The sequence below is a fragment of the Labeo rohita genome, chromosome 22 (assembly GCF_022985175.1).
Source record: "Labeo rohita strain BAU-BD-2019 chromosome 22, IGBB_LRoh.1.0, whole genome shotgun sequence".
In the NCBI taxonomy this organism is placed as follows: Eukaryota; Metazoa; Chordata; class Actinopteri; order Cypriniformes; family Cyprinidae; genus Labeo; species Labeo rohita.
In genome coordinates, this window is record NC_066890.1 from 31888094 (window position 1) to 31915104 (window position 27011).

The window sequence follows — 27011 nt, forward strand, 5'->3', positions numbered from 1 at the left end:
AACATGTTGCATTGTTGCTGTGATAGTTGCTTGCTACATTTCTGTGCTCCCCGCTTCCACAATCCATGCTACTGCAGAACTCCAGACGCATATTTTATTTGCAAATGTCTGTACAAGGTTGCTTAATTACCTGCATGCTAAAACACACTTTATATTTTTACATTTTGCTGAAACACAGAAAAGCTGGAAAAAATACATTGATAAATGTAGTAAATATTGTCTATGGCAGCTGATTTAATGCCTCGCTGCCTTATCAAGCAGGCATGGCAGGCCTGCAATGATGTCAGACAGACTTCTGAGACAAGAAGTAAAGCTAAAATTGGATTCGGGCGTGCCTTGGTTAATTCCTACCTTGAACAGCATCATCCCAACGCAGCATTTTTTCAGCTTTGCGATGCAGCCACTAGGTGGCTATATTGTCTGTCTTGAGTTACAGCTGTACCTAACTGCACCTTGTGCTATAGATGGTAATAAGGAGAGCTAAATCGCGTGAACTGTTATTTATTATTATTATTATTCAACTTTATTCAAGACAAATCGAGGTCCATTAAAAAACAATAACAATAACAATACAAAACATTTAAAAAGATGTAAGAGTCATCATTTTTAAAACACATACAAACTTCGAATCCAATGTTTCCAGAAACAAGATGAGTACCTTGTATCACTCTTCGAAACATCAATTAGAGACACAACAATCATGTTCTTAGACTCAATCAATCTGCACATAAATCTATACATAAAATTTCTCAAAACAGCCTTAAAAGTAGGCACATTGTTAGTCACAAACATTTCACTAGCACTACTCCACCTGGGAATTTTAAGCACAATTCTTAAAGCATCATTATAAGCCACTTGAAGTTTTTTCATTTTTGCAGTACTAAAATTACACCACAGTTGAGCAGTATACAGTGGAGTGCAATACATTTTGAAGAGTGATATTTTAATGTCTTTAGTACACATGTGAAATTTGCGAGCCAGCATGTTTGCCTGCCCATACAATTTACCACACTGACGCTGCACATCATCATCATCAAGGAGGTCATCTCTTATCACATGTCCCAAGTATTTAACTTTCTTCACAACTAATAGTGTTTCACCTGCCAGTAAGAAAGAAGGATAGACAAGATTCATATCCTCCTTGGTTCTCGCAATTAGTACCACACTCTTCACTGGGTTAAATCTAATATCATACATTACTCCATACTGAGAGCAAATTCTAAGAAGCTGCTGCAGTCCAGCACTGGAAGGAGACAGAACCACCAAATCATCAGCATAAAGCATGTGGCTAATGAGGTTATCACCCACCAAGCATCCAGTTCTACATTGCTTTAGTTCTTTAGATAGATCATCCATGTATAGATTAAATAGAAGTGGAGAAAGAATTCCACCCTGTCGCACTCCATTGGAGACGTAGAAGGGTGTGGACATACTCGCCCCCCACCTAACTTGCATAGTTTGATGAGAGTACCAGAATTGCAGTATCCTAATTAGAAAAAAGGGGACACCACGCTCCTGTAGTTTATGAAATAGTTTCCCATGATTGATGCGGTCAAAAGCCTTTGACGCATCCAGGAAACACATAAACACTGTGCTATTGCGTGATCTGTACCTGTAAATAATTTCTTTAAGTGCATAAATACATAGGTCAGTACCAAGCTTGTTCTTAAAACCAAACTGATTATCAGTTGATGCTGTGTATTCTACAAGCCTGTCCATAAGGATCCTTTCTAAAACCTTGGAGAGTATACTGGCAAGTGCAATCGGTCTATAGTTATCTATACTCGTTAACTTACCAGTCTTATTTTTAACTACAGGAACCAACAAGACAGATAACATGGATTCAGGAAGTATGCCATGCTTCATGTTAAGACCACATGGTACATGAAATCGCAGACGTCGGGTGATAAGCACCGAGATTCAAACGTAGTTGGAAAACTAGTGCCGTCAGACTTTCAATGAGAGCAGTGCTGCTAAACGGAACTTAGGAAGTTCATAGAAGTTCGAAGTTCACAAGAGAAAGCGTTTCAGTTTGCCTGCAAAGAGTGTTTTACCTGCAAAACGTAAGTGACTGAAAAAGTATTAACGTTATGCTATTTATATGTATGTACAAAATATGTAAGTAGCCTACTAGGCTAAATATTACGTTTATAATTTTTAAATGTTCCCAAGCATTTTATATACCGCAACTCGAGCATGGTAGTTCATAAAAGTGCTTCTGCTTAAATGATAGTTATTTGTGTAATGCAAAACTAGTGTTTATCTTTCAACGAACTAACTGAATAGCAATGAATCGAACTTAATGTATTTTTATTTGAACAAATACACTTTTTAGTTTCAGTTTCAATTTGTCCCGTGTATGCGTATGTACACATATAGTATGTGAACATGAAAAAAATAACGTTATGTTATTTTCATTGGCCGATTCTTTAAAATCTCTTCTTAGTCAAATGGATTAATATAGTAAAACCTAATCATTTTTGTAAATGAAATTTATTATTTTTATTTTTACGATGTTTAAAATAATTTTGAAAATAATGATTAAAGTATTAGTTCACCCAAAAACGAATATTTTGTCATTATTATTTACTCACTGTGTTGTACGTTTTCTTAGAAGAAGGGTTTTTTTTTCACTTGTAAAAAGTTTGAAATGAAATGTATTTTTTTTTATTATTATTATTATTTTTTTCATAGATGCAAAAAGCAAAGGTTAGAAAAGTCAGCATCACTTCTAATTTAACGGAAGAGAAGAGGAGGCAGCTCTGTGGTTTGCTGGGTGATGTGGAGCTGACTCTTCTCTACAAAGCTTCAGTTCATGGATATCAAGCTTCTGCCTTCCACAAGCGATGTGACCGTCAGGGTCCCACTTTACTTGTAGCCTACAACAACTCAGGCTACATCTTTGGTGGATACACCAGTGTAGATTATGCTCAAAGCGGGCAGAATATTACTGATCAGGACACATTCTTATTCAGCTTTCAGGGCAAGATCCCTGTGTGTATCAAAATTAACAGTGGCTGTAATGCACGTTATGATGACACTGGAGGGCCCAACTTTGGCAAACAGCTGTACTTTTGCTACAACAACCAACCAGCTGTATATAATCAACAAAGGGATGAATACCACTGTAAAGGGATGGTAACAATGCTTGCTGATAAAGCATTCAGTTTTAATCCTGCAACACTGTATGGAAATGACACTCAGATGACTGAATGTGAAGTGTACAAAGTGGAAGAGAGTAAGTCAACTATCAGAAAGTATTCATTACCACTTAATGTATTTCATACACATTATCATGTAGTCAAACATTATAACGATATATTAAACATAATAATCAAACAATAAAGTAAATGTTATTCTTTTTATACACTTCCCAGACCCTCACGTCAGTGCAGAGGAGAAACCGTGGAGAAATGTTCTGTGGACAGCTAAGTATGTTTCCACCTTTTCCTGTTTTTGTGATTTTTCTCCTGCAAAATTATACAGTACTCTGATTTTATAACATTGGTTTCTTCTTTGCAGTCGAAGAGAGCAGCTCATGAAAATGATCAGAAACCATAAACCCTTGATGGCGTCTGTGAGTCGAGTCAGAATCCTAATGATTGGTCCTGTAGGTGCTGGAAAATCCAGTTTCTTCAACTCCATCAACTCCATCTTCACTGGTCATGTGACTACTAAAGCCATGTCAGGATCTGCAGGCACAAGTTTAACTGTACAGGTACAGATGTAGGAGGACTTCAACACTTTATTCTGTTTGTAAAACAACTGTCTGACTATGATTTCTGTTTGCTGGTAGTTTCGCACATATCCAGTGAATGACGGCCGTGAGGGAAAGCCGTTGCCATTTGTGTTGTGTGACACCATGGGACTGGAGGAGCAATCAGGTGCAGGACTGGATATTGAGGACATCAGCAGCATTCTTCAAGGTCACATACCAGACCGCTATAAAGTAAGTGCATAGGTTCATGTTTTTGGGTTTGGAAATGTTTATTTATCAGTATAATTGATCTTTCGTTTCTATTATTCTCAATTCAGTTCAACCCCATGGCACCATTTCAACCTGATGAGCAAAAGGCCTCCAGACCTGCATCTCTACAGGAGAAGATCCACTGTGTGGTGTACGTGATAGACGCCACCAAAATCTCCCTCATGTCTGACAAACTACAGGAAAAACTTGCTTCCATACGCAGAAAAGTGAACTCACTGGGTGAGTGAACATATTTACAGAAATCTTGTGATTATTACAAAGAAGGTTGTACATGTGACGTGCCTTTAAACATATCTCAACAATTTCAGGCATTACTCAGATCGTCTTGATGACCAAAGTAGATGAAGCATGTCCTCTAGTGGAGGAAAATCTTCAAAGCCTTTATGTCAGTTCCTACATTAAGTCAAAGGTGAGACGTGGTCACATGATCACATGAGCTGTTCCTACAGGACTCAGAGTGAGTGAGATGTTGTTTTGTCTATGCAGGTTCAGGAGGTGAGCTCTCGGTTGGGTGTGCCGGTGTCTTGTGTGTTACCGGTGAAGAACTACAGTCAGGAGCTGGAGCTGGAGCTCAACTGTGACGTCCTGCTGCTCACCGCTCTACAGCAGATGCTTCGCTTTGCAGATGACTATTTTGATGATATACGTTCTGTGGAGGGCAACCCTAAATAATTATCTTTCACAGTTCGTGCAGATTCAGAATGGCCAAATTAAAAGCTCTTTGAATCATTTATGTAACTTAATAAAGGCTAATCACATATTCAGCACTTTTATATGGTCTGGAACAGTGGTTTTCAATCCTGGTCCAACCGGACCAACCAGAGGGCCGGACCAATGCACTTAACTCAGTCCTGCCCAATATATTTTATATCTCTTTATATATATATATATATATATATATATATATATATATATATAAATAAAACAACATTAAATGAAACATTACAATGAAGATGGGGAGCACATATTTGTATCACTGTTTAATGAACATTCACAAAAATTGCAGTGTTTCAAAAACTACCATCACAGCTTTGTACAAAAAAGCAAGTATTTCAAAGATTAGCATGACGCAGTTTCAGCGTTATGGACGTGACATTTGCAGTCAAAGCCTGAAAGTTCTTATATTTATATTTTATATTTTATATATTTATATTTTATATAAATATAAATATCTATTTATATTTTTCTAAAACCCTGAGAAAAGTATCAGGATAAAAGCAAGAATATCTGCCGGATGGAGAAAGGTTGGCAATTCACAAAACATATATATAGGACTTTTTTGTTTTCTTCAATAAATTCGGTTTTTTTTTTTTGTTTTTGAGGAAAAAAATCAGTGTTACCGACGTGAGAGTTCTGAAAGCGGAACTTATCCGACTACGGAATCCGCATTAAAGGCTTTAAAAACGGAGACGTCTCGTGGTTATTTGATAGGGCTTAACTAGTCGTTCATTTAAGCCATTATTAACTTACCGCGCGTTTATATTAAAGCTAATAATACAAAACGAATCTTAATATTTTCCGCGCTCAAGCACACGCATAAAGTTTGCCACAAAGCACAGACAAATGTCGCCAGATGTTTGTGAATATGGCATGATTTTTTTTTATATTTTAATTTATTCATACACTAGTGTTTATGTGTCCTTGTCGGCTGCAAAGATGAAATACACAGTGCTAACTCTCATCTCGTACTAGACGCGCCTTTAGAGAGAAATGCGACCTTCATACAGATTACATAATCAGGAGTATTTGATTTCAGTTCGTTTAAAAGTAGACATTTTAAACTTTCTATAGATATATTTCTCATGTATGTGAGGCAGTCATACGATGGGTTTCGGTTCTTTTTTTGTGACGCGTCCTAAAATCAGTTTCGTTATCAGGAAAAAATACAAGTGATCGCGCGGACGCTTCTCTGTCATGCAGTAGGTGCATTCCACATGTTTATTAAAATAAATCTTGACCAGTTTACATTCGAGACAGATGCAATTATAACTTATAAATTATCTGATGTCTTAAAATGATCTAACGGACAGATGCCGCTTGTTGATCATTATTAGTTGTCCATCAAGATTAAACGGATGTCGCTTTAAAAAAATAAAAACTGTTTTGATTACTAATTTATAAAGTAAATAATTAAGATGGGTACAAAATAGGATAAGTAAAATATGCTGAATATATAATATTTTATAAATACTTAAAAAATGCTAGCCTATGCGAATAAGACTGCAGTTTCACATTTTGCGTCTGCATAACAAAGTACATTATTTTTTAACATGCAGTGATACGAAATAAGACCAAACATGACGTGTAATGAAGAAAAATATTTAGACAAAAATAAGAAAAAAAAGGGGAAAAAAAGAAAAAAAGAATCTTTTACGGCTAACGGCAACCTCACATTTCTTGGAGCTTTGATCACGAACACATTTGAGATACGGCTACACGAAAGGACGTAAATTGTTTATAACTATAATAATAACTATTATTATTATAGCACCTTGAAAATAAAAGCAGTGCGGTTGTATTGCGTGCACATAATTACACCTATTTGCGATTGACTTTTAATTCACCAATTACCTCACGCGGGCCGGTCAAGGATAGCCAGAGGCCCGGGGGGGCGTAAAATGCCCAGGTCTGGCCTAGAGTGATAAGATTCGTTTTCTAGGCTGTGTCGTTTGAGGAAAGAGAGAAGCTTGGCGTTACGCATTCAGCTTTGGATGTAAAATACTAAAGCAGCGTTTCATTATTTCTTCAGAGAGAAAGGAGAATGCGAAAGGCAAGGGTGAGATACATTGTCGTTATTAAATTTATAAAATAGCGCACAAATATAAGATATTTATATAGGTTACAATAAATAAAACTATGTATTTTATTCGAGCAGATTTAGTCATAGTTTCAGTTTCGATTGTGGCTGATCAGTTTTGGTTAGTTCATGTAGGGCTTTCAGAAAACAAGCGATCTGACTGCTCGTGTCTATGTGTGTCGGTTTCACCATATTCAATCACATATATCCTTTTTTTCTGTTTAGATGAATTCAGTCTTCGGGATGCCCATTTCTCACAACGCTCCACTCACTTCTAACTTAACAGAAGAGCAAAGAAAGCAGCTCTGTGCTTTGCTGGGGAATGTGAAATTGACTCTTCTCTACAAAGCTTCAGTTCATGGATATCAAGCTTCTGCCTTCCATCAGCGATGTGACCGTCAGGGACCCACTTTACTTGTAGCCTACAACCGTTCAGGCTACATCTTTGGTGGATACACTAGTGTAGATTATGCTCAAAGCGGGCAGCAAATTGTGGATGATAAGGCTTTCCTGTTCCATTTTCATGGTGGAACTCCTGTTTGCATTGAAATTAACAGTGGATGTTATGCACGCTCTGATGGTGCTGGAATGCCCACCTTTGGCCAACAGTTGTACTTTTGCTACAACAATCAGCAAGCTGTTTACAATCAAGGAGCGAATGCATTTCTTGGCCCAGGGAGTAATGCATTCACTTTTACTCCTGCCACACTATACGGGAATGACACTCAGCTGAGTGAATGTGAGGTGTACAAAGTGGAACAGAGTAAGTCAATTATCAGAAAAATATAATTACATAGAGTAAAATTATATTATAAACTCCAGTCTCTTTTAATAATAATTAAGGCCATGTCAGTTGTTACTTAAACTCAAACAGGATGTATACCTCTGTTAGACCCTCAGGTCAGTGCAGATCAGAAGCCATGGAGAAATATTCTGTGGACAGCTGAGTATGTTTTCCTGTTGCTTAAATTATTCAGTAATAAGATACAGTTTAAGTTTGGTTAAGATTAATCTACTCTTTTGTAGACGAAGAGCACAGCTCATTGAAATGATCAGGAATCATAAACCCCTCCTGACGTCTGTGAGTCAAGTCAGAATCCTAATGATTGGTCCTGTAGGTGCTGGAAAATCCAGTTTCTTCAACTCCATCAACTCCATCTTCATGGGCCGCATTACCAGCAAAGCCATTTCAGGATCTGCAGGCACTAGTCTCACCACACAGGTACAGATTCAACAGTTACTTTAAAGAACTTCTTGATGACTTCAGGTCTTGATGTGATTCTCTTCTGGGTTGGTAGTTTCGCACATATCCAGTGAAAGACGGTCGTCAGGGAAAGCCGTTGCCATTTGTGTTGTGTGACACCATGGGACTTGAGGAGCAATCAGGTGCAGGACTGGATATTGAGGACATCAGCAACATTCTTCAAGGTCACATACCAGACCGCTATGCAGTAAGTTCACCAATCTCCAAAATGAATGAAGGTTAAGAAAGGAATGTTTGTTTTATGCTAAATCCTCTCGATTCAGTTCAACCCCACTGCACCATTTAAACCTCATGAGCGAAAGACCAGACCTGCATCTCTACAGGAGAAGATCCACTGTGTGGTGTACGTGATAGACGCCACCAAAATCTCCCTCATGTCTGACAAACTACAGGAAAAACTTGCTTCCATTTGCAGAAAGGTGAACTCACTGGGTGAGTGAACTAATACAAAGTAGACTGTACATTGATCTACCTGACAGAGTTGCACACAATGTACCTTAAAGTGTGTAATTTCAGGCATTGCTCAGATCGTCTTGATGACAAAAGTAGATGAAGCATGCCCTCTAGTGGAGAAGGACCTTCAAAGCCTTTATGTCAGTTCCTATATCAAGTCAAAGGTGAGACACGGTCACATGATCACATGAGCTGGTCCTACAGGACTTCACAAGAAGTCTTTTAAATGCTTAAATGTAAATGAGATGTTGTTTTGTCTGTGCAGGTTCAGGAGGTGAGCTCTCGGTTGGGTGTGCCGGTGTCTTGTGTGTTACCGGTGAAGAACTACAGTCAGGAGCTGGAGCTGGAGCTCAACTGTGACGTCCTGCTTCTCACCGCTCTACAGCAGATGCTCAACTTCGCAGACGACTATCTGGATGATGTTGGTCCCGTGGAGGATTAAGTTTTTTAACATGCTTTTCACAGAGTTGTTCCTCAGTTCCTGCTGAGATGAGGCCAGATTGTTACATTGTCTTTGAATAGGATATAGGTGGCTTAGCTCTGCACAATAATGTATCTTGAGTCAGAAAAATGGTGTATTGCTTGTATTACATTTATTTATTGTGGCTAATGCAAGAATGTTTGTAAGATTAGTATCTATTAACGTTTACAGTATAATATGTGACCCTAGACCACAAAAGCAGTCAGAAGTAGCACAGGTATATTTGTAGCAATAGCCAACAACACATTGTATGGGTCAAAATTATCGATATCGATAAAAGAACTATTAAAATCAATTCTGTATGGCTTGCTGATTGCAATTAAATGTTATGACATGACACTGTGTTATTTGGCTCTAGCACTGTATCACCTTGGAGGCATCATGCTCCTTTTTGCATTAACAGATACTAATTTTCTTTCTAATATATAGGATTCACTCATTTATTTAGCTAATTTGACCAAAGTTATTCACAGATTTATTCTTAACTGACCCTTAGCAGGGACTCAGGGAGCTTGATTGATCGATCTGATAAATCATAACGCCAAAACCGTGATTTTGTCCGCCGAACAAATCAGACAGGAGAGTAGATTAACGTCGTTGGAAAAATGGTGTGTATTCACATTTTTTTCGCGGTTGAAATAAAACACATCTAACGTCATTTATTTTTATTTCCACTTGAATTGAGGACAGCGATCTGTCACGACTCATTAAAGAACCACAAAACGGTGTTTTAATTACTTAAAAAATAACCAAATTTGAAAGCTGAGCTTTTGTTTCATACCTAAAGTAACCTGCTCTGTCTTGTCTGTAGGCGCGTTGTCCGTTTCTTCTCTGCTCCGCGAAGTTCGGCCACTTGTAAATTTTATGCGTCTGGCTTCCGGTCTCAGCTATTTTAAGCTGTAAAACAAAACTGGTTTTGCTGTTTGATATTGCAAACTGACGCGTCTTACCATATGTGACCCTGGACCACAAAACCAGTCATAAGTGTAAATGACATTATTTGGCAGAGATATAATTATTTGAAAATCTGGAATCTGATGGTGTAAAAAAATCAAAATACTGAGAAAATTGCCGTTAACCCTTTCACTGGTGAGTTTAAAATATTCTATCTGACCGCCCAGAGTGAGGTTTTTTTAGGCGACCGTTATTTTAGAACGTCCCCTTCATTGTTTCCATGGCGACGCGTCATCATCGCCACGTGACACACCGCAGCCACTATAGCGCTGTATGACAGACGTATCGCTTTTATTTCGTTTTTCCTTGTCTGCAACTATTTGATATTCCGATTCACGAATACGTGTAAGTGAGTGTATTTTGCCGTTTTAAAACCTAACCTTTGTAAATAATCTGGATCATGATCTATAACGTGAGATGGGCGCCGCCATGTTTGTTGCCCTTCAGAGAGTCCTGTCAGCCGGATTTACAGCACGTACATTCACTGGTTTCTCCCGAAATATATGCAAGTGGCTGGTGAACTGGGAAAGGAATGGAGTGAATTATATCGTTACTTACACTATGTGTATCTGATATGAATCAAACACGTCCGCAAATTATACTTGAATGGATTGTTATTGCTGCTTCAATAGACATCCGTGTGCATTTTACAAATTCTAAATGCATTGTTTTACAGGTACTTATGTGTATTTGAATGTATGAAACCTAAAATAAACGTTAAGTCGTTGAAAACACTGCACAATTGTGATTATATGGGAAGCGTCTCTCTGTGGCTCAGCGCCAGCCAACGCGCGAAAACGCAGTTTAAATTTGGCAGTTGCGTGACGTCATCGAACGTTCTAAATCCCGTATGTGGGACCGTACCACTCAGAGGGTGAAAGTTGTCCAAATGAAGTTCATAACAATGCATATTACTAATCAAAAATTAAGTTTGGATATATTTATGGTAGGAAATGTACAAAATATCTTAATGGAATATGATCTTTAATATCCTAATGATTTTTGGCATAAAAAAAAGAGATAAATCTGACCCATACAATGTATTTTTGACTATTGCTACAAATATACCCGTGCAACATAAGACTGGTTTTGTGGTGCAGGGTCACATATTATTTCAATGTGTTATCTTAACTATGAACACACTGGTTTGTAGTGCAAACAGTTTTACCGTTTACTTAAAGATATTATTCTTCTCGTTATTTCCCAGCAGTCTCACTAATAGGCTTACTTTCGCGTTGAAGAATAAGGTGTATACTTGCTTGATTATAAGATGCCAAAACATTACCATGATACATAAACGTTATGTTTAGCATGTCAAAATATTTTAATATATATTACACTGTCCAACGGACAGCGTTTTAGTTGAAACAGTAACCAATGCACAAACTAAAGTGTATATGTGACAGAAATGGAGACCTCTGGCGTTCACTATGAATAGTTAATGTGTGAACGAACCTGTTTGCTCGGACACAAAGCCAGATGAGGAACCAATAGGCGGTTCCCACACCACAAACAGGTACGTCTGTTTGTTCAAACTGCAGTTTTTCATCTCCCTTATCATACATTATGTTTTAGAGACCTGACAGTTCATTAATAGTTAGTTGATCGGTTTCAATGCTACAAACGTTCCTGTATTACAGGAATGAAGGAACTTGACAGAACAGGTTTATCTTGGGTGTAACATCCTAAGAACAGGAGAAGCATTTCAGTGTTACTGTCACACAGCAAGTGCTCTACGAAAGGTAAATTACATATACGTATTATAATAGTACAAACAGAGGAAAAGTGACAGTCTTTAACAAATGAGGCATAAAGCTCAAGTTTACATTTGTATTTGCATGTCTGTCTTCAAGGAGCCAAAAAACACAAGTGAGAGATGGTACCATGGAGTCCCTCACTGTTAATTTAACAGAAGAGAAAAGAAAGCAGCTCTGTGGTTTGCTGGGTGATGTGGAGCTGACTCTTCTCTACAAAGCTTCAGTTCATGGATATCAAGCTTCTGATTTCCACCAGCAATGTGACCGTCAGGGTCCCACTTTACTTGTAGCCTACAACCATTCAGGCTACGTCTTTGGTGCATACACCAGTGTAGATTATGCTCAAAGTGGGCAGTATATTACTGATCAGGACACATTCTTATTCAGCTTTCAAGGCAAGATCCCTGTGTGCATCAAAATTAACGCTGGACATAATGCACGTTATGATGATGCTGGAGGGCCCAGCTTTGGTCAGCAGTTGTACTTTTGCTACAACAACCATGTCAGCTGTGTATAATCAAGGAGGAAGTGCATTCACTTTTAATTCAACAACAATGTATGGAAATGACGCTCAACTAAGTGAATGTGAGGTGTACAAAGTGGAACAAAGTAAGCCAATCACCACATTTTTAAACCTTTTTTAAGTAATTTACCTAATTTTTTTATTGTTAACATATTATTTATTATTTGCCAGGCTCTCAAGTCAGTACTGAGGAGAAGCCTTGGAGGAACGTTCTGTGGACAGCTGAGTATGTTTCTACTCTGTTTCTGTTTTGTTTGCTCATTGTAATTTGATATACAGTTATATAAATGTTATGTGTGTTGTAGACGAAAAGACGAGCTCATGGAAATGATCAGGAATCATAAACCCCTGGTGGCGTCTGTGAGTCAAATCAGAATCCTAATGATTGGTCCTGTAGGTGCTGGAAAATCCAGTTTCTTCAACTCCATCAACTCCATCTTCATGGGCCGCATTACCAGCAAAGCCATGTCAGGATCTGCAGGCACTAGTCTCACCACACAGGTACAGATTATAGTACAGCTCAAGAAACATCTCTAGATTAGTTTCGGTTAGGGCTGTAACGATAATCGCACGATGTCGTGAGGCGCGTTTAGTCAATGAAGCCGGTACTTTGATTAGTAGTAAAGCTCCATCACGTGCGTTCAGCTGGAGCGGCAAGTAATACACAGAGCCGTACATCACTGACAAGCTACGCCAAAATCGCGATTCGCGCACGACATCGTGCGATTATCGTTACAGCCCTAGTTTCGGTCTTGATGAGATTCTCTTCTTGGTTGGCAGTTTCGCACATATCCAGTAAAAGACGGTCGTGAGGGAAAACCATTGTCATCTGTGTTGTGTGACACCATGGGACTGGAGGAGCAATCAGGTGCAGGACTGGATATTGAGGACATCAGCAGCATTATTCAAGGTCACGTACCAGACCGCTATAAAGTAAGTGCACTCATCTTCAAAATGAATGAAGGATGAAGTATGAATGATGTTTGTTTCATACTAAATCCTCTTTATTCAGTTCAACCCGTCTACACCATTTCAACCTGACGAGCAAAAGGCGTCCAAACCTGCATCTATACAGGAGAAGATCCACTGTGTGGTGTACGTGATAGACGCCACCAAAATCTCCCTCATGTCTGACAAACTACAGGAAAAACTTGCTTCCATACGAAGAAAAGTGAACTCACTGGGTGAGTGAACTAATACAAAGTAGGTTGTACATTGATCTGAGAGAGATGGACAAAACATACCTTAAAATGTGTAATTTCAGGCATTGCTCAGATCATCTTGATGACCAAAGTAGATGAAGCATGTCCTCTAGTGGAGATGGACCTTCAAAACCTTTATCTGAGTTCCTACATCAAGTCAAAGGTGAGACGTGGTCACATGATCACATGGTCTGTTTCTACAGGACTCAGAGTGAGTGAGATGTTGTTTTGTCTGTGCAGGTTCAGGAGGTGAGCTCTCAGTTGGGTGTGCCGGTGTCTTGTGTGTTACCGGTGAAGAACTACAGTCAGGAGCTGGAGCTGGAGCTCAACTGTGACGTCCTGCTGCTCACCGCTCTTCAGCAGATGCTCAACTTCGCAGACGACTATCTGGATGATGTTGGAATGTAGAATGTAGTAGAAAATATGTAAAACATAAGTATCTGGTCAGGTGAATAATTTTGTTTTATAATAATAACAGTCACTTCTGTTAGTAATTTATTATACAATATTGTGTCTGTAATTAACCAGCCAATCAGGTTTAAAATGTAATACTGAAATGGTGAGTGTGTGGTATAAATAATGAGAGTTTTAGTAGAAAACAGTATTTCTGTGCTGATGAGAAGACCATTTAGGAAATAAGTTTTGTTTTGAAATTGTTCCATGCCCTGTTAACTCTTTGCTAATAGCAATTAAACATTTGACTGACTGAGGTATAGAGTGTTTTCACAACGTGTCATCAATCGGCCATTATGACGGCACTGAACATAAACAATGCCACTGAACCAAACAAAACTTGCATATTTTGCTGATTATTGCTGCTGAAAATGGTCAGTTATTGTCATGTTTTGGGCTGTATTGATTGGTCGGATCAGGAAAACATTTGGAGTACTACAGACTGACAAAAGTTATAACAAATCAAGAAGAAGAGTGCAAAAAACTGAGGAACAAAATGCATTTGTGGCTGGCCAACCAGGATTTCCAGAGCAAGAATCTTGACAACATTTGTGTTTTTTCTTATCATTTCCGGTCAGGTAGGTAAAATATTAGGCTAATATCTTAATTAATACTGCTCATACATATCTTTACTACTTGTGCCATTTCCTGCTTATTAAGTCCTTCTCTATATGATTTAGCAGCTTACACACGTTTTTTCCGTAGTTGAGACAACATCAATTAGCAGAACAACACATTTAGCAGCAACACTTGCACTTGCACAATGACACATATAATACTACCGGCCTGACATTGGCATTTCAGGTGTTATTCTGGTGTCTAAGTTTTGGAGAATTGAAGGAAGAAACTTAAAAGACAGTGCCAGAAGGACGCTGGAAAGGTAAAGTCTTCAAAATGTGCCACAATAATCAAACATTGTAGTGTCAATACTTAATAAGTTACAACGCAAATCAGAAACGTAAAAAATAATTCCTTTACTGGTCATTTTGAAATGTCGAATTTTGTCTGACAAGACAATTAGTGAAATTAAAGTAAAAAATTGTGTCAAAAAAGCTTTTCTTTTGCAATTTTTTTTTTCTTATTTGGCAGATGCAGTGATGACCAACTTCCCAGCAAAAACAGAGTTGTACTTGAGGAATGCAGCTAGGAAGCATTTTATACAAGAAAAAAACAAAACAAAACAATAATTAATAATTCCTTTGAGTTCACTGTTCGTTGTTTTATTTGTTAAAATAAGTAAACCAACAAAATGATTAATCCTTTTTTTTTACGTTGTCATTTATCCGCAATGTTTTAATGTTAAGTGTGATAACATGCTCTTGATTTGTATTATTTATTTCTTTTAAATGTCTTAAGGTATTTAAAATATTTTCATTTTTATGTTTTTTATTATCTTAAGTTGTTAAATTCCATATTTTTATCATAACATTTATATTTAAGTGTAATGTATTTATAGTATTTTTTTCGTCATTAATTCTTTTGCTTTTTTTCGTTTTGTATTGTCTTAAGTTGTTAATGTTATTGTTCTTAATAAAAGCTGTTTATGTAGTTTGTTTGGATGGATGGCCATTTTGTTGTGTCTATTCTTGGGTTATGGTTAGAGGTGTATTAAATTTTCACTGACAGCCCAAATTTTGCCTTGTTTTAGCCTAGACATCAGGGCTGTGTTTGAACGGCTAATATACGTCTTTTAAACGCAAAATTGCTTGCTGGGCTCTCTCATGCTGCACAATGGAGCTGCTTTCAGCAGTTGTACCGTCAACGCAAAAGTCCGGCAGAGACGAGGACTGTTTAAAACAATTTTTTTCCTTTAAAACTTTGATGCGCATCGTCTCAGTTTATTACGTCAACATAACAAACGATGTGATCACAAAACAGTCAGGAAAAGGGGCATTACATGCACATTTTAAAATCATAACATGTAAATTTATGTAGTCGCCACTGGCGACCTCAGCAAAAACGTCACTCTCAAATTAATATTTTTGTCGCATATGCGACCGTTTTAGTCGCAGTCTGGAGCCCTGAACAAATTTTTGTGCATGGAATGAGCATAAGGAAAGCTGGCCTGCAGGCTCATCTACAGGGTTTTTACACTTTTTACACATTACAATTACAGTATATAGTAGCAGTACTTCAGATGAAAGAACTTTCACTATTTTTTGTACTGTAATACTGTAGCACCGGTGTTGGGGGTAACGCATTACAAGTAACGCGAGTTACGTAATAATATTACTTTTTTCAAGTAACTAGTAAAGTAACGCATTACTTTTGGATTTCTAAGAAAGTATCTGAGTTACTTTTTCAAATAAGTAACGCCAGTTACTTTTTCTCCATTTATTGATTGACAAGTCTCCTGTTGGAAATTGTGAGTAAACATGATGTTACTGTATTCTAGACTAAATGTGAACATGCATTAATTCATCTCACTCACAAAAAACAGATTCAGTATTCCTCAAAATGAATAAAAACTGTGAAATGCAAATTCAGAAAATGACGCAGCCCTGCAATAATTAAATACGTTAAATAAAACAAATATCCTTTATGTATTTAATCCCATTTTATTAACCAGTGCTGACCTTCGATGATGCAATTCAACCATACTAATAAGCAAAAATTACTTTAGATAAACTAACATTTGTATTTCATTTTTTTTATAGCTGAAGGGTGATCTTCTGCATAACTGTACTTTTCTTTCAGCCTGAGGTGAATTCATTTCACTTTTGGTGTAAAAGGGCTTTTACATTAGAATTGTTTTATATTAAAAACAAAGAAGCAAGCTCTGCCCAGATTTAAAAAGTAACGCGAAAGTAACGTGTAACATTATACCTTCCATAAAAAGTAACTAAGTAACGTAATTAGTTACTTTTTCAGGGAGTAACGCAAAATTACTTTTAAAAGTAACTTTCCCCAACACTGTATAGCACACACCCTCTAACTTCTCTTCTAGTGCTTTTCATCTACTGCAAGATCACTTTACAGTAGTGTAACGAAAGGAAGCTTTTCTGAAATTGCTGAATTTTATGAATTTGCACCCCTTTATTTATGCTGTATACGGTAAAAGACACCGACCAGAAAAAGTATTCCTGATTCACACAAGGAGGTTTTTGTAACTGTGTTTTGAATTGATCTCACTAGTCTTTGTCTGTGTATTTGTCAGGTTTGTGTCCAAAGTTTGAGTCTGAGATGGGAATGTGTTTTTGACTAAAATGTTTGACTTTGACCTGGAAGTCTGAAGTTGGCACAAGCTGGTGTGTACTTTTGAGACTTGTGTTTATAGTTGTGAGAAAATGGTGAAGTGTTACATGAATTGTGTGTTAGCAATCGAGAAAAACTCAGACAGCTTTCTTCATGTATACTCTAACGTTTTAGTTGAAACAGTAACCAATATACAACTAAAATGTTTATGTGACAGAAATAGAGACCTCTGATGTTCATTATGAATAGTTACTAATGTCTGAACACAGAGAACCTGTGCCAGATGAGGAATCACACCACAAACACGTATGTCTGTTTGTTCAGACAATGTTTGTCGAGGGAGATGAAAAACTGCACTTTGTTTTAGAGACCTGACAGTTCATTAATAGTTACTTGATCAGTTTCAATGCTACAAATGTTCCTGTATCACAGGAATAAAGGAACTTGACAGAACTAAGAAGTGAAGCATTTCATTGTTAAAAGATGATGCACGTCTTGATGATGCTAAAGGACCCAACTTTGGGAAACAGCTGTACTTTTGCTACAACAACCAACCACTAGTGTATAATTCTGGAAACAGTGCATTCAGTATTAGTACAGGAACAATGTATGGCAACGACACTCAACTGAGTGAATGTGAGGTGTACAAAGTTGAACAAAGTAAGCCAATCACATTTTTTTTTTTTTTTTTTTTAAAGCATTTTTAAGTAATTTACCTCATTCTTTATTGTTAACATATTATTTATTATTTGCCAGGCTCTCAAGTCAGTACTGAGGAGAAGCCTTGGAGGAACGTTCTGTGGACAGCTGAGTACGTTTCTACTCTGTTTCTGGTTTCATTTGCATATTGTAATTTGATTTACAGTTATATAAATGTTATGTGTGTTGTAGACGAAAAGATGAGCTCATGGAAATGATCAGGAATCATAAACCCCTGGTGGCGTCTGTGAGTCAAATCAGAATCCTAATGATCGGTCCTGTAGGTGCTGGAAAATCCAGTTTCTTCAACTCCATCAACTCCATCTTCATGGGCCGCATTACCAGCAAAGCCATGTCAGGATCTGCAGGCACTAGTGTCACCACACAGGTACAGATTATAGTACAGCTCAAGAAACATCTCTAGATTATTTTTGGTCTTGATGTGATTCTCTTCTTGGTTGGCAGTTTCGCACATATCCAGTAAAAGACGGTCGTGAGGGAAAACCATTGCCATTTGTGTTGTGTGACACCATGGGACTGGAGGAGCAATCAGGTGCAGGACTGGATATTGAGGACGTCAGCAGCATTCTTCAAGGTCACGTACCAGACCGCTATAAAGTAAGTGCACTCATCTTCAAAGTGAATGAAGGTTGAAGTATGAATGATGTTTGTTTCATGCTAAATCCTCTTTATTCAGTTCAACCCGTCTACACCGTTTCAACCTGATGAGCAAAAGACGTCCAAATCTGCATCTCTACAGGAGAAGATCCACTGTGTGGTGTACGTGATAGACGCCACCAAAATCTCCTTTATGTCTGACAAATTAGAGGAAAAACTTGCTTCCATACGCAGAAAAGTGAACTCACTGGGTGAGTGAACTAATACAAAGTAGGTTGTACATTGATCTGAGAGAGATACCTTAAAATGTGTAATTTCAGGCATTGCTCAGATCATCTTGATGACCAAAGTAGATGAAGCATGTCCTCTAGTGGAGATGGACCTTCAAAACCTTTATCTGAGTTCCTACATCAAGTCAAAGGTGAGACATAGTTACATGATCACATGGTCTGTTTCTACAGGACTCAGAGTGAGTGAGATGTTGTTTTGTCTGTGCAGGTTCAGGAGGTGAGCTCTCGGTTGGGTGTGCCGGTGTCTTGTGTGTTACCAGTGAAGAACAGTCAGGAGCTGGAGCTGGAGCTCAACTGTGACGTTCTGCTGCTCACCGCTCTTCAGCAGATGCTCAACTTCGCAGACGACTATCTGGATGATGTTGGAATGTAGAATGTATTAGAAATATGTAAAATATAAGTATCTGGTCAGGTGAATAATTTTATGCTCATTTATAACAATAACAGTCACATCCGTTTATTTTAATTTATTATACTATATTGTGTCTGTAATTAACCAACCAATCAGGTTTAAAATGTAATGCTGAAATGGTGAGAGTGTGATATAAATAATGAGAGTTTTAGTAGAAAACAGTATTTTTGGGCTGATGAGAAGACCATTTAGGAAACAAATTGTGTATTGAAACTGTTGCATGCACTTAACTATTTGCTAATAGCAATTAAACATTTGACTGACTGAGGTATAGAGTGTTTTCACAACGTGTCATCAATCAGCCATTATGACGCACTGAACGTAAACAATGCCACTGTTGCAATGCCACAACTTGCATATTTTGCTGATTATTGCTGCTGAAAATAGTCAATTAGTGTCATGTTTTGGGCTGTACTAATCGGTCAGACCAGGAAAAACATTTGGAGTATAGACTGTCAAAAGTTCTAACATAAAAAGGAGACCAGTGCAAAAAAAAAAAAAAAAAAAAAACCTGTCTGAGGAACAAAAGGCGTTTGTGGTTGGCCAAACTGAACCAGGATTTCCAGGGCAAGAATCTTGACAACATTCGTGTTTCTTCTTATCATTTCTGGTCAGGTAGATGAAATATTAAGTTAATCTCTTAATTAATACAGCTCGTACATATCTTTACTAGGGATGAAACAATAAACCGATTCGTGGATCTGAGATATTCCGAATGCATCGCCATTCTCTTTGGAATCGATTCTGAGCTTAGATGGCAGCAGATGGCGCTCTAATCTAGTTTTTATCCGCACACTCAAATGCTCATGAAGTAGTGCTTTAGTAGTAGTGCTAGAGTCATGTAACCTGGCCCGGTTCCAGAACCAAATCACTGAGGGTGCTTCTGAAAATTGTGAAGGTGCTCACAAAAAATATGCATGGAACTGTATGAAAACGGTACCACCAAATAGGACTGAGTAATATAAATCGTCTACACTAGTATCGTAATTGTAGTTTCAACAAATGCCATCTAACATCAAGAATACACTGTGAAGGTTATTACTGCATGCTCATCTAGGAGCAGTTCACATGTCGCGCCTAAAAACGCGTTCTTTCCAAAGCGCTAAGTTACGCTACCATGGCGTCTGTTACTAGGCAACCATGGCCTTCGCTCTCCATGAAGACAAGTTAGTTTCAGCAAATGATAAATGGCTTTCTAGCACTGCCCTGCTACAAAATGTATTTTAAAAATGTCTATCCCTTTACAGCTATGATCAGCTGTTTCACCGTCTTGGCTGAGTTTTCAATGCTGTTTCTATAAAGGATGAAGCTGATTGGTTGGTTCGTGTCACATGACCCGAGGTGCGCTTTTAACAATTCAGCTTGTGTATTTATAAGCTTGTGTGTACGTATTAATTTGGCGAATTTATGTATGTGTGTGCATCTGTCTGCGTGTTCATTAATTTAAAAATTAATACGCTATTAATAATTTTATCTGAGGGTGCTTTTGCTTTTGTTTGGGGGTGCTTAGCACCCTCAAGCACCCCCGTAGAACCGGGCCTGCATGTAACTTCACCTCGGCTTTAAGACGCAAGATTATTGTAAACACAGTCCACTGTGAACACCCTTGTAATTCGCCTCAACCTTTTCAGTTTGTATAAATGATTATTTTAGGTTCAAGTGCCTGTAAGGACTTTGAAAGAAGCCGAGCACATCTGTTTCTAAAGCAGTGCCATCTGCTGTTCAAAACTAAGCTTAGAATCGATTTGAGAAAGAATCGCGATGTGTTCGGAAAATCTCGAATCCATGCTGAATCATTTATCGATTCGCGTTGTATCGTCCCATCCCTAATCTTTACCACCTATTAACTTTAGTTTGTCAAAATATTGCGCCTTTCCCTGCTTTCCAAGTCATTCTCTATATGATTTAGCAGCTTCCACACCTTTTTTCCTGTAGTTTAGACAGCATAAATTAGCAGAACGATGTATTTAGCAGGACATTAATCGTGCAGTCCATGCTGTTGTTTACATCCCAGTATCGCCAGTATGGGCGTGCATCCGGGTAACTGACCAAATCGTGACGCAATAATGCAACACTTTTCTTTCAGAACTGTACAAGATTAAAATAAAAATCGACATTTAGTTATACACATTTATATGACAAAACTGACCAAATCGTGACGCATGTGTAAACCATCTATAGTGAGTGGGTTTTACAAATAATTAAAGTTTTAGTAGAAAACACTATTTCTGTGCTGACTATTTCTTCTTAGGAACATTGAAACATGTTTGCTAATAGCATCTAAACGTTAGACTGAGGTATGCTGTTTAACCTGCTTGTGACTTTAAGATGACTTGCTAGTATAGCAGGCTGAACTCACTAGTTCCATGGGCGTAAATCCCGGGGGGGACGGAGGGGACAAGCCCCCCCCATCCGAGGGTTGTCCCCCCTCCAAAAAAAAATTATAAAAAAAAAAATTGCACTCTCTATTGTGAAAAATATATGTATGTATACCTAAAATAATTGTGTAAGTAGAAAAAACCCCCGCAAAAAATGCATTTAGAAACAGTTGAGTTCCCCCTCCCCTTCCTCACAGTGTTTTGGCCCACTGCCTGCTTTCCCAGTTCAAGTCAGGTGTGTGGCTGCGGCTCAATTAATGTTGAACTCCAGTAAGTAGGGTATTTTATTCACTTTAAATAAAGCGATTCTCTTTAATGTAGTTGATGCAGACGCATTCATAAATTAGTTGCGGCAAAAATGCTGATTACCCATGTAATTTTCCATGAATCTGCTATATTAGCGATTAAATTATTACTTATCTAGTTAACGTTAGCTTGTTTACAATAGCTTGTTGCATAGTGCACTACAACTAACACGACAAAGCCGTTTCCCATGCATTGTTTTATTTGTGACGACTTGTTATAATGTTAACTTAACATTAACGGCCACAATTAGCATATTGTTTAGCTGTGCATTTACTAAATGAGCACTGTGCTACGTCCGAACTGACCCCACTGTATTTTTTTGCATAATCAATATCTATTCTGTTCTAAGTGTCTTAATTAATTTTAAATGCAATTTTAAACCTTTTTTTAATTCCTTGTTTTCATTGTTGTGATTATTTTTTATGATAGTTTTACTTTCTTTATGTAAAGCAATTTGAATTACCATATTATTTAATAATTGATTGTTACAAAACATTACTTATTTTATATATCTTTTTCACAATAACAGTCATGTTTAAATTTTATTGTATGTTGATGGCTAGACTGTAAACAACATAAACAATGCAATAAATAGTTTTGAAGAAAAATCTGCTTTGTCATTGAACCTGAGAAAAACTTTGAAAATAACCATAATGGCGCAGTCTCCATGCTACAATAATAATGATAGAAGCAAAGTTTTTCACTGTGGGGACATATCTTTATAAGTACAATTTGACTGTATTATTTGTGTCCCCTTCAAAAATTGCTCATGAGAAATTTTATATTTATTGTCCCCCCCCTACTGTTAAATGAAATTTACGCCCATGTATAGTTCTAGTGAATATGGACAGAAAATTGGAGAACTTACTGTATTCACATTCTTGACGTTTTCACTCTTGACAAATCTGAGGAAAGTGTGCGAGTATCGTGATACCAAGTACTATCGCGATAAGACACGTTCTGACGCGATGTCACTGCAGGGAACATTATGTTGTTTATTTAAAGTTTGCATAAAAATAACATACTAGCACTTAATAACATGTAATAACACTTTCACCTAGTATTTTGTTCTTAAGTGAAGCAGCATCATCTCGGGCGACCGACTCCCGAATCGAAGCCCCTTTCTATCTATCCTTATTCTGTCCTGTAAAATAAAGTCAGCCAGTCCAAAATATAATAAAAATGGATATATAACCAGAAGTAAGTGAAACTAAACAGTTAACAACAGAGCTACCAAAACAACAAAGAAATGATAATACAGACCGACAGATGAATTACCGTTACTGTTTATTGAAACAACGAAAGGTGTGAATCAAATGAAGCAGACTTGTAGTCAAACAAGGGATCAAGAACCAGATATTTACTGTCAGATAGTTATTAGACAGACGACATCAGCAGGCTGAAACAATGAAACGGATGAACCGACAATAAACCAGACGCACAGAATGTCTTCTGTCCTGGAGATTACGATATAAAAACACCTGTAACCATCCGTAGAAACCCACGGGACACTATTAGTTTATATTAAACTGACATCTCTTTCTTAATTTGTATAATTAGTTTGGCATCCTTAAATCACAGTTTCAAAAAAATACAAAATAGGAGACAAGAACATTTTTTTACAGCAGTGTAAGTAAAGCATGTTCACAATATGGCGACTTGTTAGTGTGAATAAGAGCCATGCAGATTATTTAACTTCCCTATTAGTTATTGATATGAACATCCTGAAGGAATTATAAACGCAGACTGACTCCATATGGCTTTGAAGTCACATTGACCTCAACGACACATCTGCGCGACCTGCTTTACTTCAATCCTTACAAAAATGAGACATCTTGACACGTTCTTGATTTCTGCATGGCGTCCGGGACGGAATCGCTTATGTATACCTGTTAAATAACATAAAATAAGCACTATGTGCGACTTGGCAGGTTAGTATCGTGTGGCCATAACGTCAAAGTCGTATGATGAGTCACGTGATCTGCTTCCCGCGAAACGGATAGCTAAAACGGCGAAAACAGACGGAGGGAATGTCATTACATGGTCAATTTGTCTGTGCTTTTCGGTATTTGACATTTATAAAGAGCACATTCATATTCAAAATTGTAAAAAATAATGCAACACTTTTCTTTCAGAACTGTACAAGATTAAAATAAAAATCGACATTTAGTTATACACATTTATATGACAAAACTGTTACATTTATTATTTCTATATAGAAAAACAAAACGAGTTTTGACTTTTAGCTGTTAGCAGAATGCAGTATTCCCTCGGAGAAAAGAAAAACCCTTTGGATTGGCGGCTAAAGGTCATAGTTTATATACTTGCATGCTAGAACTGACGGTTTCCTAACAAAAAAGCCTTCTGCAGAAGTGCATTACTGGATGAATGGAATAATTATTACTGTAGTACTGCTACTGTCCAATAGGTGGCATCACAAGCTAAGGAAATGTGCATGTGGAAGTTGTTGGTTAGTCCATGTAAGGGAATACTGCATTGCCATGTTGTGTTGCTAGTAGTGTTCCTTAGAGCTTGTTTTCTACTCTGATTGGCCAAGTGGAAGGGTCACGCTCCTCTACCCTTCGGTTAAGCCCTTGGCGAGTACTACTGGCCCTCTTTGGGTGAGGAGGGAGACTGGTTACTGGCTGAATTCTTGAGGGAGCCCAGTGTTTTACTGAACCAGGAGTTTTTGGCTGCTTGGACCTCAGTCATCAAAACGCCCCTCTGATGCTCCAGCTCCTGGTACAGTACATAAACAAACAACATTAGACATAGCTGTGAACTGCTTATTAAAATATTTAACACTTTGTTTGGTAAGATACTTCAGCAGTGTTTTAGTGCCACATGAAGCAAAAACAAAATCTAAAGAATAAAGTCAAAGTTTTGAGAATACAGTCTTAACAGTACAAGAACAAATTACTAATATTTGGAAAATGTAATACTTGCAATATACAAGATTGCAAGATTAAAGACAAAGGTATAAGAGCAAAGCAGTAAAATTATGAGAATAAATGCATAACATTAGAAAATTAAAGCCACTGAAAATTTAATTTCACATTACAAAATTATGCAAATACAGTAGAAAGTTATGAGATTAGAGCAAAATTATGTGAACAAAGTAAACATGAGATTTCAGTCAAAATTTTGAGAAAGCAGTCATATCAAGATTTAAATCAAAATTGGGTAATTAATGTCAAAAATACAGGACTAAGGGGAAAATGCATGAAAGAGTTCACAGCATTCTGAGAATCAAGTTAAAATGACAAAATAATATTAAAATTACATGAAAAACATTTTGAGATTTAAGTCAAAATTATGTTAATCAAGTTGTAACAAAGTTTAAAGTCAAAATTATGTGCGTAAAGCCAACATTTTGCAATTAAAGCAAAAGTATGTGAAAAAATTATAGAAATAAAGTCAAAATTATGAGATTAAAGCAAAGTTATGTGAACAAAGTTGTAACATTCTCAGATTTAAGTAAAAATGACATGATTGTACCATTCTGACATTAAAGTCAATTATCTGAATAAAATCGATAGTTTTTTTAATCAAAGTAGAAATACATGCATAAAATTGTTACACTGTAACAAAGTTGTAACATTATTAGAACAAAGTAATAAAATTCTGACATTAAAGTCAATTCGAGAACTGAATCTTAATATTATGAAATTAAAATCAGAATTAAGCGAATAAAGTAGAATATTAGGAGATTAAAGCAAAGTTGTGTGAATAAAGATAAAAATTTTGTGTCTCAGAAAATTGTAACATTCTGAGATTTAAGTCAAAATTACATTATTAAAGTAGTAACATTTAACAATTATGTCAAAATAATAATAACGTAAATAAAATAAAAGTAAATAAAAAGTAAATGAAACTGAATAAAAATGTTTAGATTAAAGCACAAATACATAAAGTTGTAACAAGATTTAAGTCAAAATTAGGAGAACAAAGTTGTAACATTATGAGAATAAAGACAAGATTAAGAAATTAAAGTCGTTACGAGAATGAAATCTTAACATTACGAGATTAAAATCAAAATTATGCGACTAAAGTAAAAAAAAAAAAAAAAGATTAAAGCAACATTTTCAAAACATTAAAGTCAAAACGTGAGATACAAGTCAAAATCAAGTCAAAATTTTGGAGAATGAAGTCAACGTATCAAAATAAAGTTGAGATTGAAGTCAAAATTATACGAATAAAGTCAAAATGTTGAGATTAAAGCAAAATTATGTATACAAAGTTATAACATTAAGTTTTAAGTCAGAATTGTTATTTAAGTTGTAACAAGGAGTTTGAAGTCAAAATTGTGTAAACCAAAAATTTTGTAAAGCAATGTTATGAGATTTAAGTCAAAATTACATTATTAAACATAATTAGCTCAAAATAAAGCAGAAATACAATAATTAAATTGTCACATTACAAGATTTAAGTCAAAATTACGAGATTAATATTAACATTAATATGAGATTAAAGCAAAAGTATGTACCAATAAAAATGAATAAAGCCTTCTCTAATAAACATTTCAAGATAATGAGTAATTTTGCAAAATCTAAATTCTGAGTACAGTCACAGAATTTTATAAGAAGTTAAAGAAAAGCATTATCAAATCAACGTAGTGGAAACACTGACGACTTCATTCCTAAAATGTTACAAATAGTTACAACTATTCTCATAATGTTACGACTATTCTTATAATGTTAATGTGGCACTAAAATGTAATAAGATACAATCTACAAAACGCTGATTTAAAAAATGTTCAGTCAGTGTTAAAAACAAATCACTAGTAGCTAGTCACAAATCTCCCTTTAAACTAACATAACCATAAGTTTAAAGCGCACAGAATATACTAGTGAATGCAAACCTTTATTGGTTGTTGGTTTCGACCTACTGCTGATGAGCTGATTAGTAGCATCTATAAATCTAAAAGGCCATGTAAATCTCTAGCGCCATGTTGTTTTATATGCCGTGACGTCTGACCTGGATCTTGCACTTGGCCTCCACCAGCTGGAGTTTGGTTTGTGCCAGCTCCAGTTCGAGCTCTCTGAGCTGAGCCTTCAGCGAGTCCTTCTCCTCGTCCAAGTCGGTATCCCGGTTGTCCTGACTCACTGCCGGGATCTGCAGGGGACCGTCTTTGCTGAACACTTCCCTACAGCGCTCGCACGCCATCACTTTAGCCTGAAAGAACAACAATATATACTGATCGTCACTGCTCATCATGCCATAAAAGTGCACTCAAAGATT

General features: G+C 36.9%; 4 protein-coding genes and 1 pseudogene across 6 annotated transcripts in view; 4 read left to right on the forward strand and 1 right to left on the reverse strand.

Annotated features, from left to right (window-relative positions):
* Positions 1 to 19359, forward strand: part of LOC127154029 (interferon-induced protein 44-like) — a 20869-nt gene extending 1510 nt beyond the window's left edge. The window contains exons 2-7 of the mRNA XM_051095404.1: positions 12523 to 12718; positions 12998 to 13150; positions 13230 to 13401; positions 13482 to 13582; positions 13660 to 13867; positions 19087 to 19359. Coding sequence (XP_050951361.1) covers positions 12539 to 12718; positions 12998 to 13150; positions 13230 to 13401; positions 13482 to 13582; positions 13660 to 13827 — 774 coding nt within the window. The 5' untranslated portion in view covers positions 12523 to 12538 and the 3' untranslated portion in view covers positions 13828 to 13867; positions 19087 to 19359. The remainder of the gene's footprint in view (positions 1 to 12522; positions 12719 to 12997; positions 13151 to 13229; positions 13402 to 13481; positions 13583 to 13659; positions 13868 to 19086) is intronic.
* On the forward strand, positions 1717 to 4890 carry LOC127154019 (interferon-induced protein 44-like). The gene is made up of 8 exons (XM_051095388.1): positions 1717 to 2063; positions 2695 to 3238; positions 3378 to 3432; positions 3523 to 3718; positions 3797 to 3949; positions 4036 to 4207; positions 4297 to 4397; positions 4475 to 4890. Exons 2-8 carry the CDS (start codon positions 2695 to 2697, stop codon positions 4658 to 4660), a joined length of 1407 nt encoding a protein of 468 aa, XP_050951345.1. The 5' UTR covers positions 1717 to 2063; the 3' UTR covers positions 4661 to 4890.
* Positions 6591 to 8949, forward strand: LOC127154020 (interferon-induced protein 44-like). The gene is made up of 8 exons (XM_051095389.1): positions 6591 to 6764; positions 7011 to 7548; positions 7678 to 7732; positions 7812 to 8007; positions 8084 to 8236; positions 8313 to 8481; positions 8566 to 8666; positions 8768 to 8949. The coding sequence occupies exons 1-8, from the start codon at positions 6750 to 6752 to the stop codon at positions 8942 to 8944; spliced, it is 1404 nt and encodes a 467-aa protein (XP_050951346.1). The 5' UTR covers positions 6591 to 6749; the 3' UTR covers positions 8945 to 8949.
* LOC127154028 (interferon-induced protein 44-like) lies at positions 11582 to 19359 on the forward strand (annotated as a pseudogene).
* Positions 19360 to 23040: 3681 nt separating this feature from the next.
* The window catches only part of rabgap1l (RAB GTPase activating protein 1-like), a 118465-nt gene continuing 114494 nt past the window's right edge, over positions 23041 to 27011 (reverse strand). For all 3 annotated transcript variants that reach the window (XM_051094142.1, XM_051094144.1, XM_051094146.1), the window contains 2 exons: positions 26748 to 26945; positions 23041 to 24509 (listed from right to left, as the gene is read on the reverse strand). In XM_051094142.1, the coding sequence (XP_050950099.1) occupies positions 24375 to 24509; positions 26748 to 26945 (333 nt within the window). In that variant the 3' untranslated portion in view covers positions 23041 to 24374. The remainder of the gene's footprint in view (positions 24510 to 26747; positions 26946 to 27011) is intronic.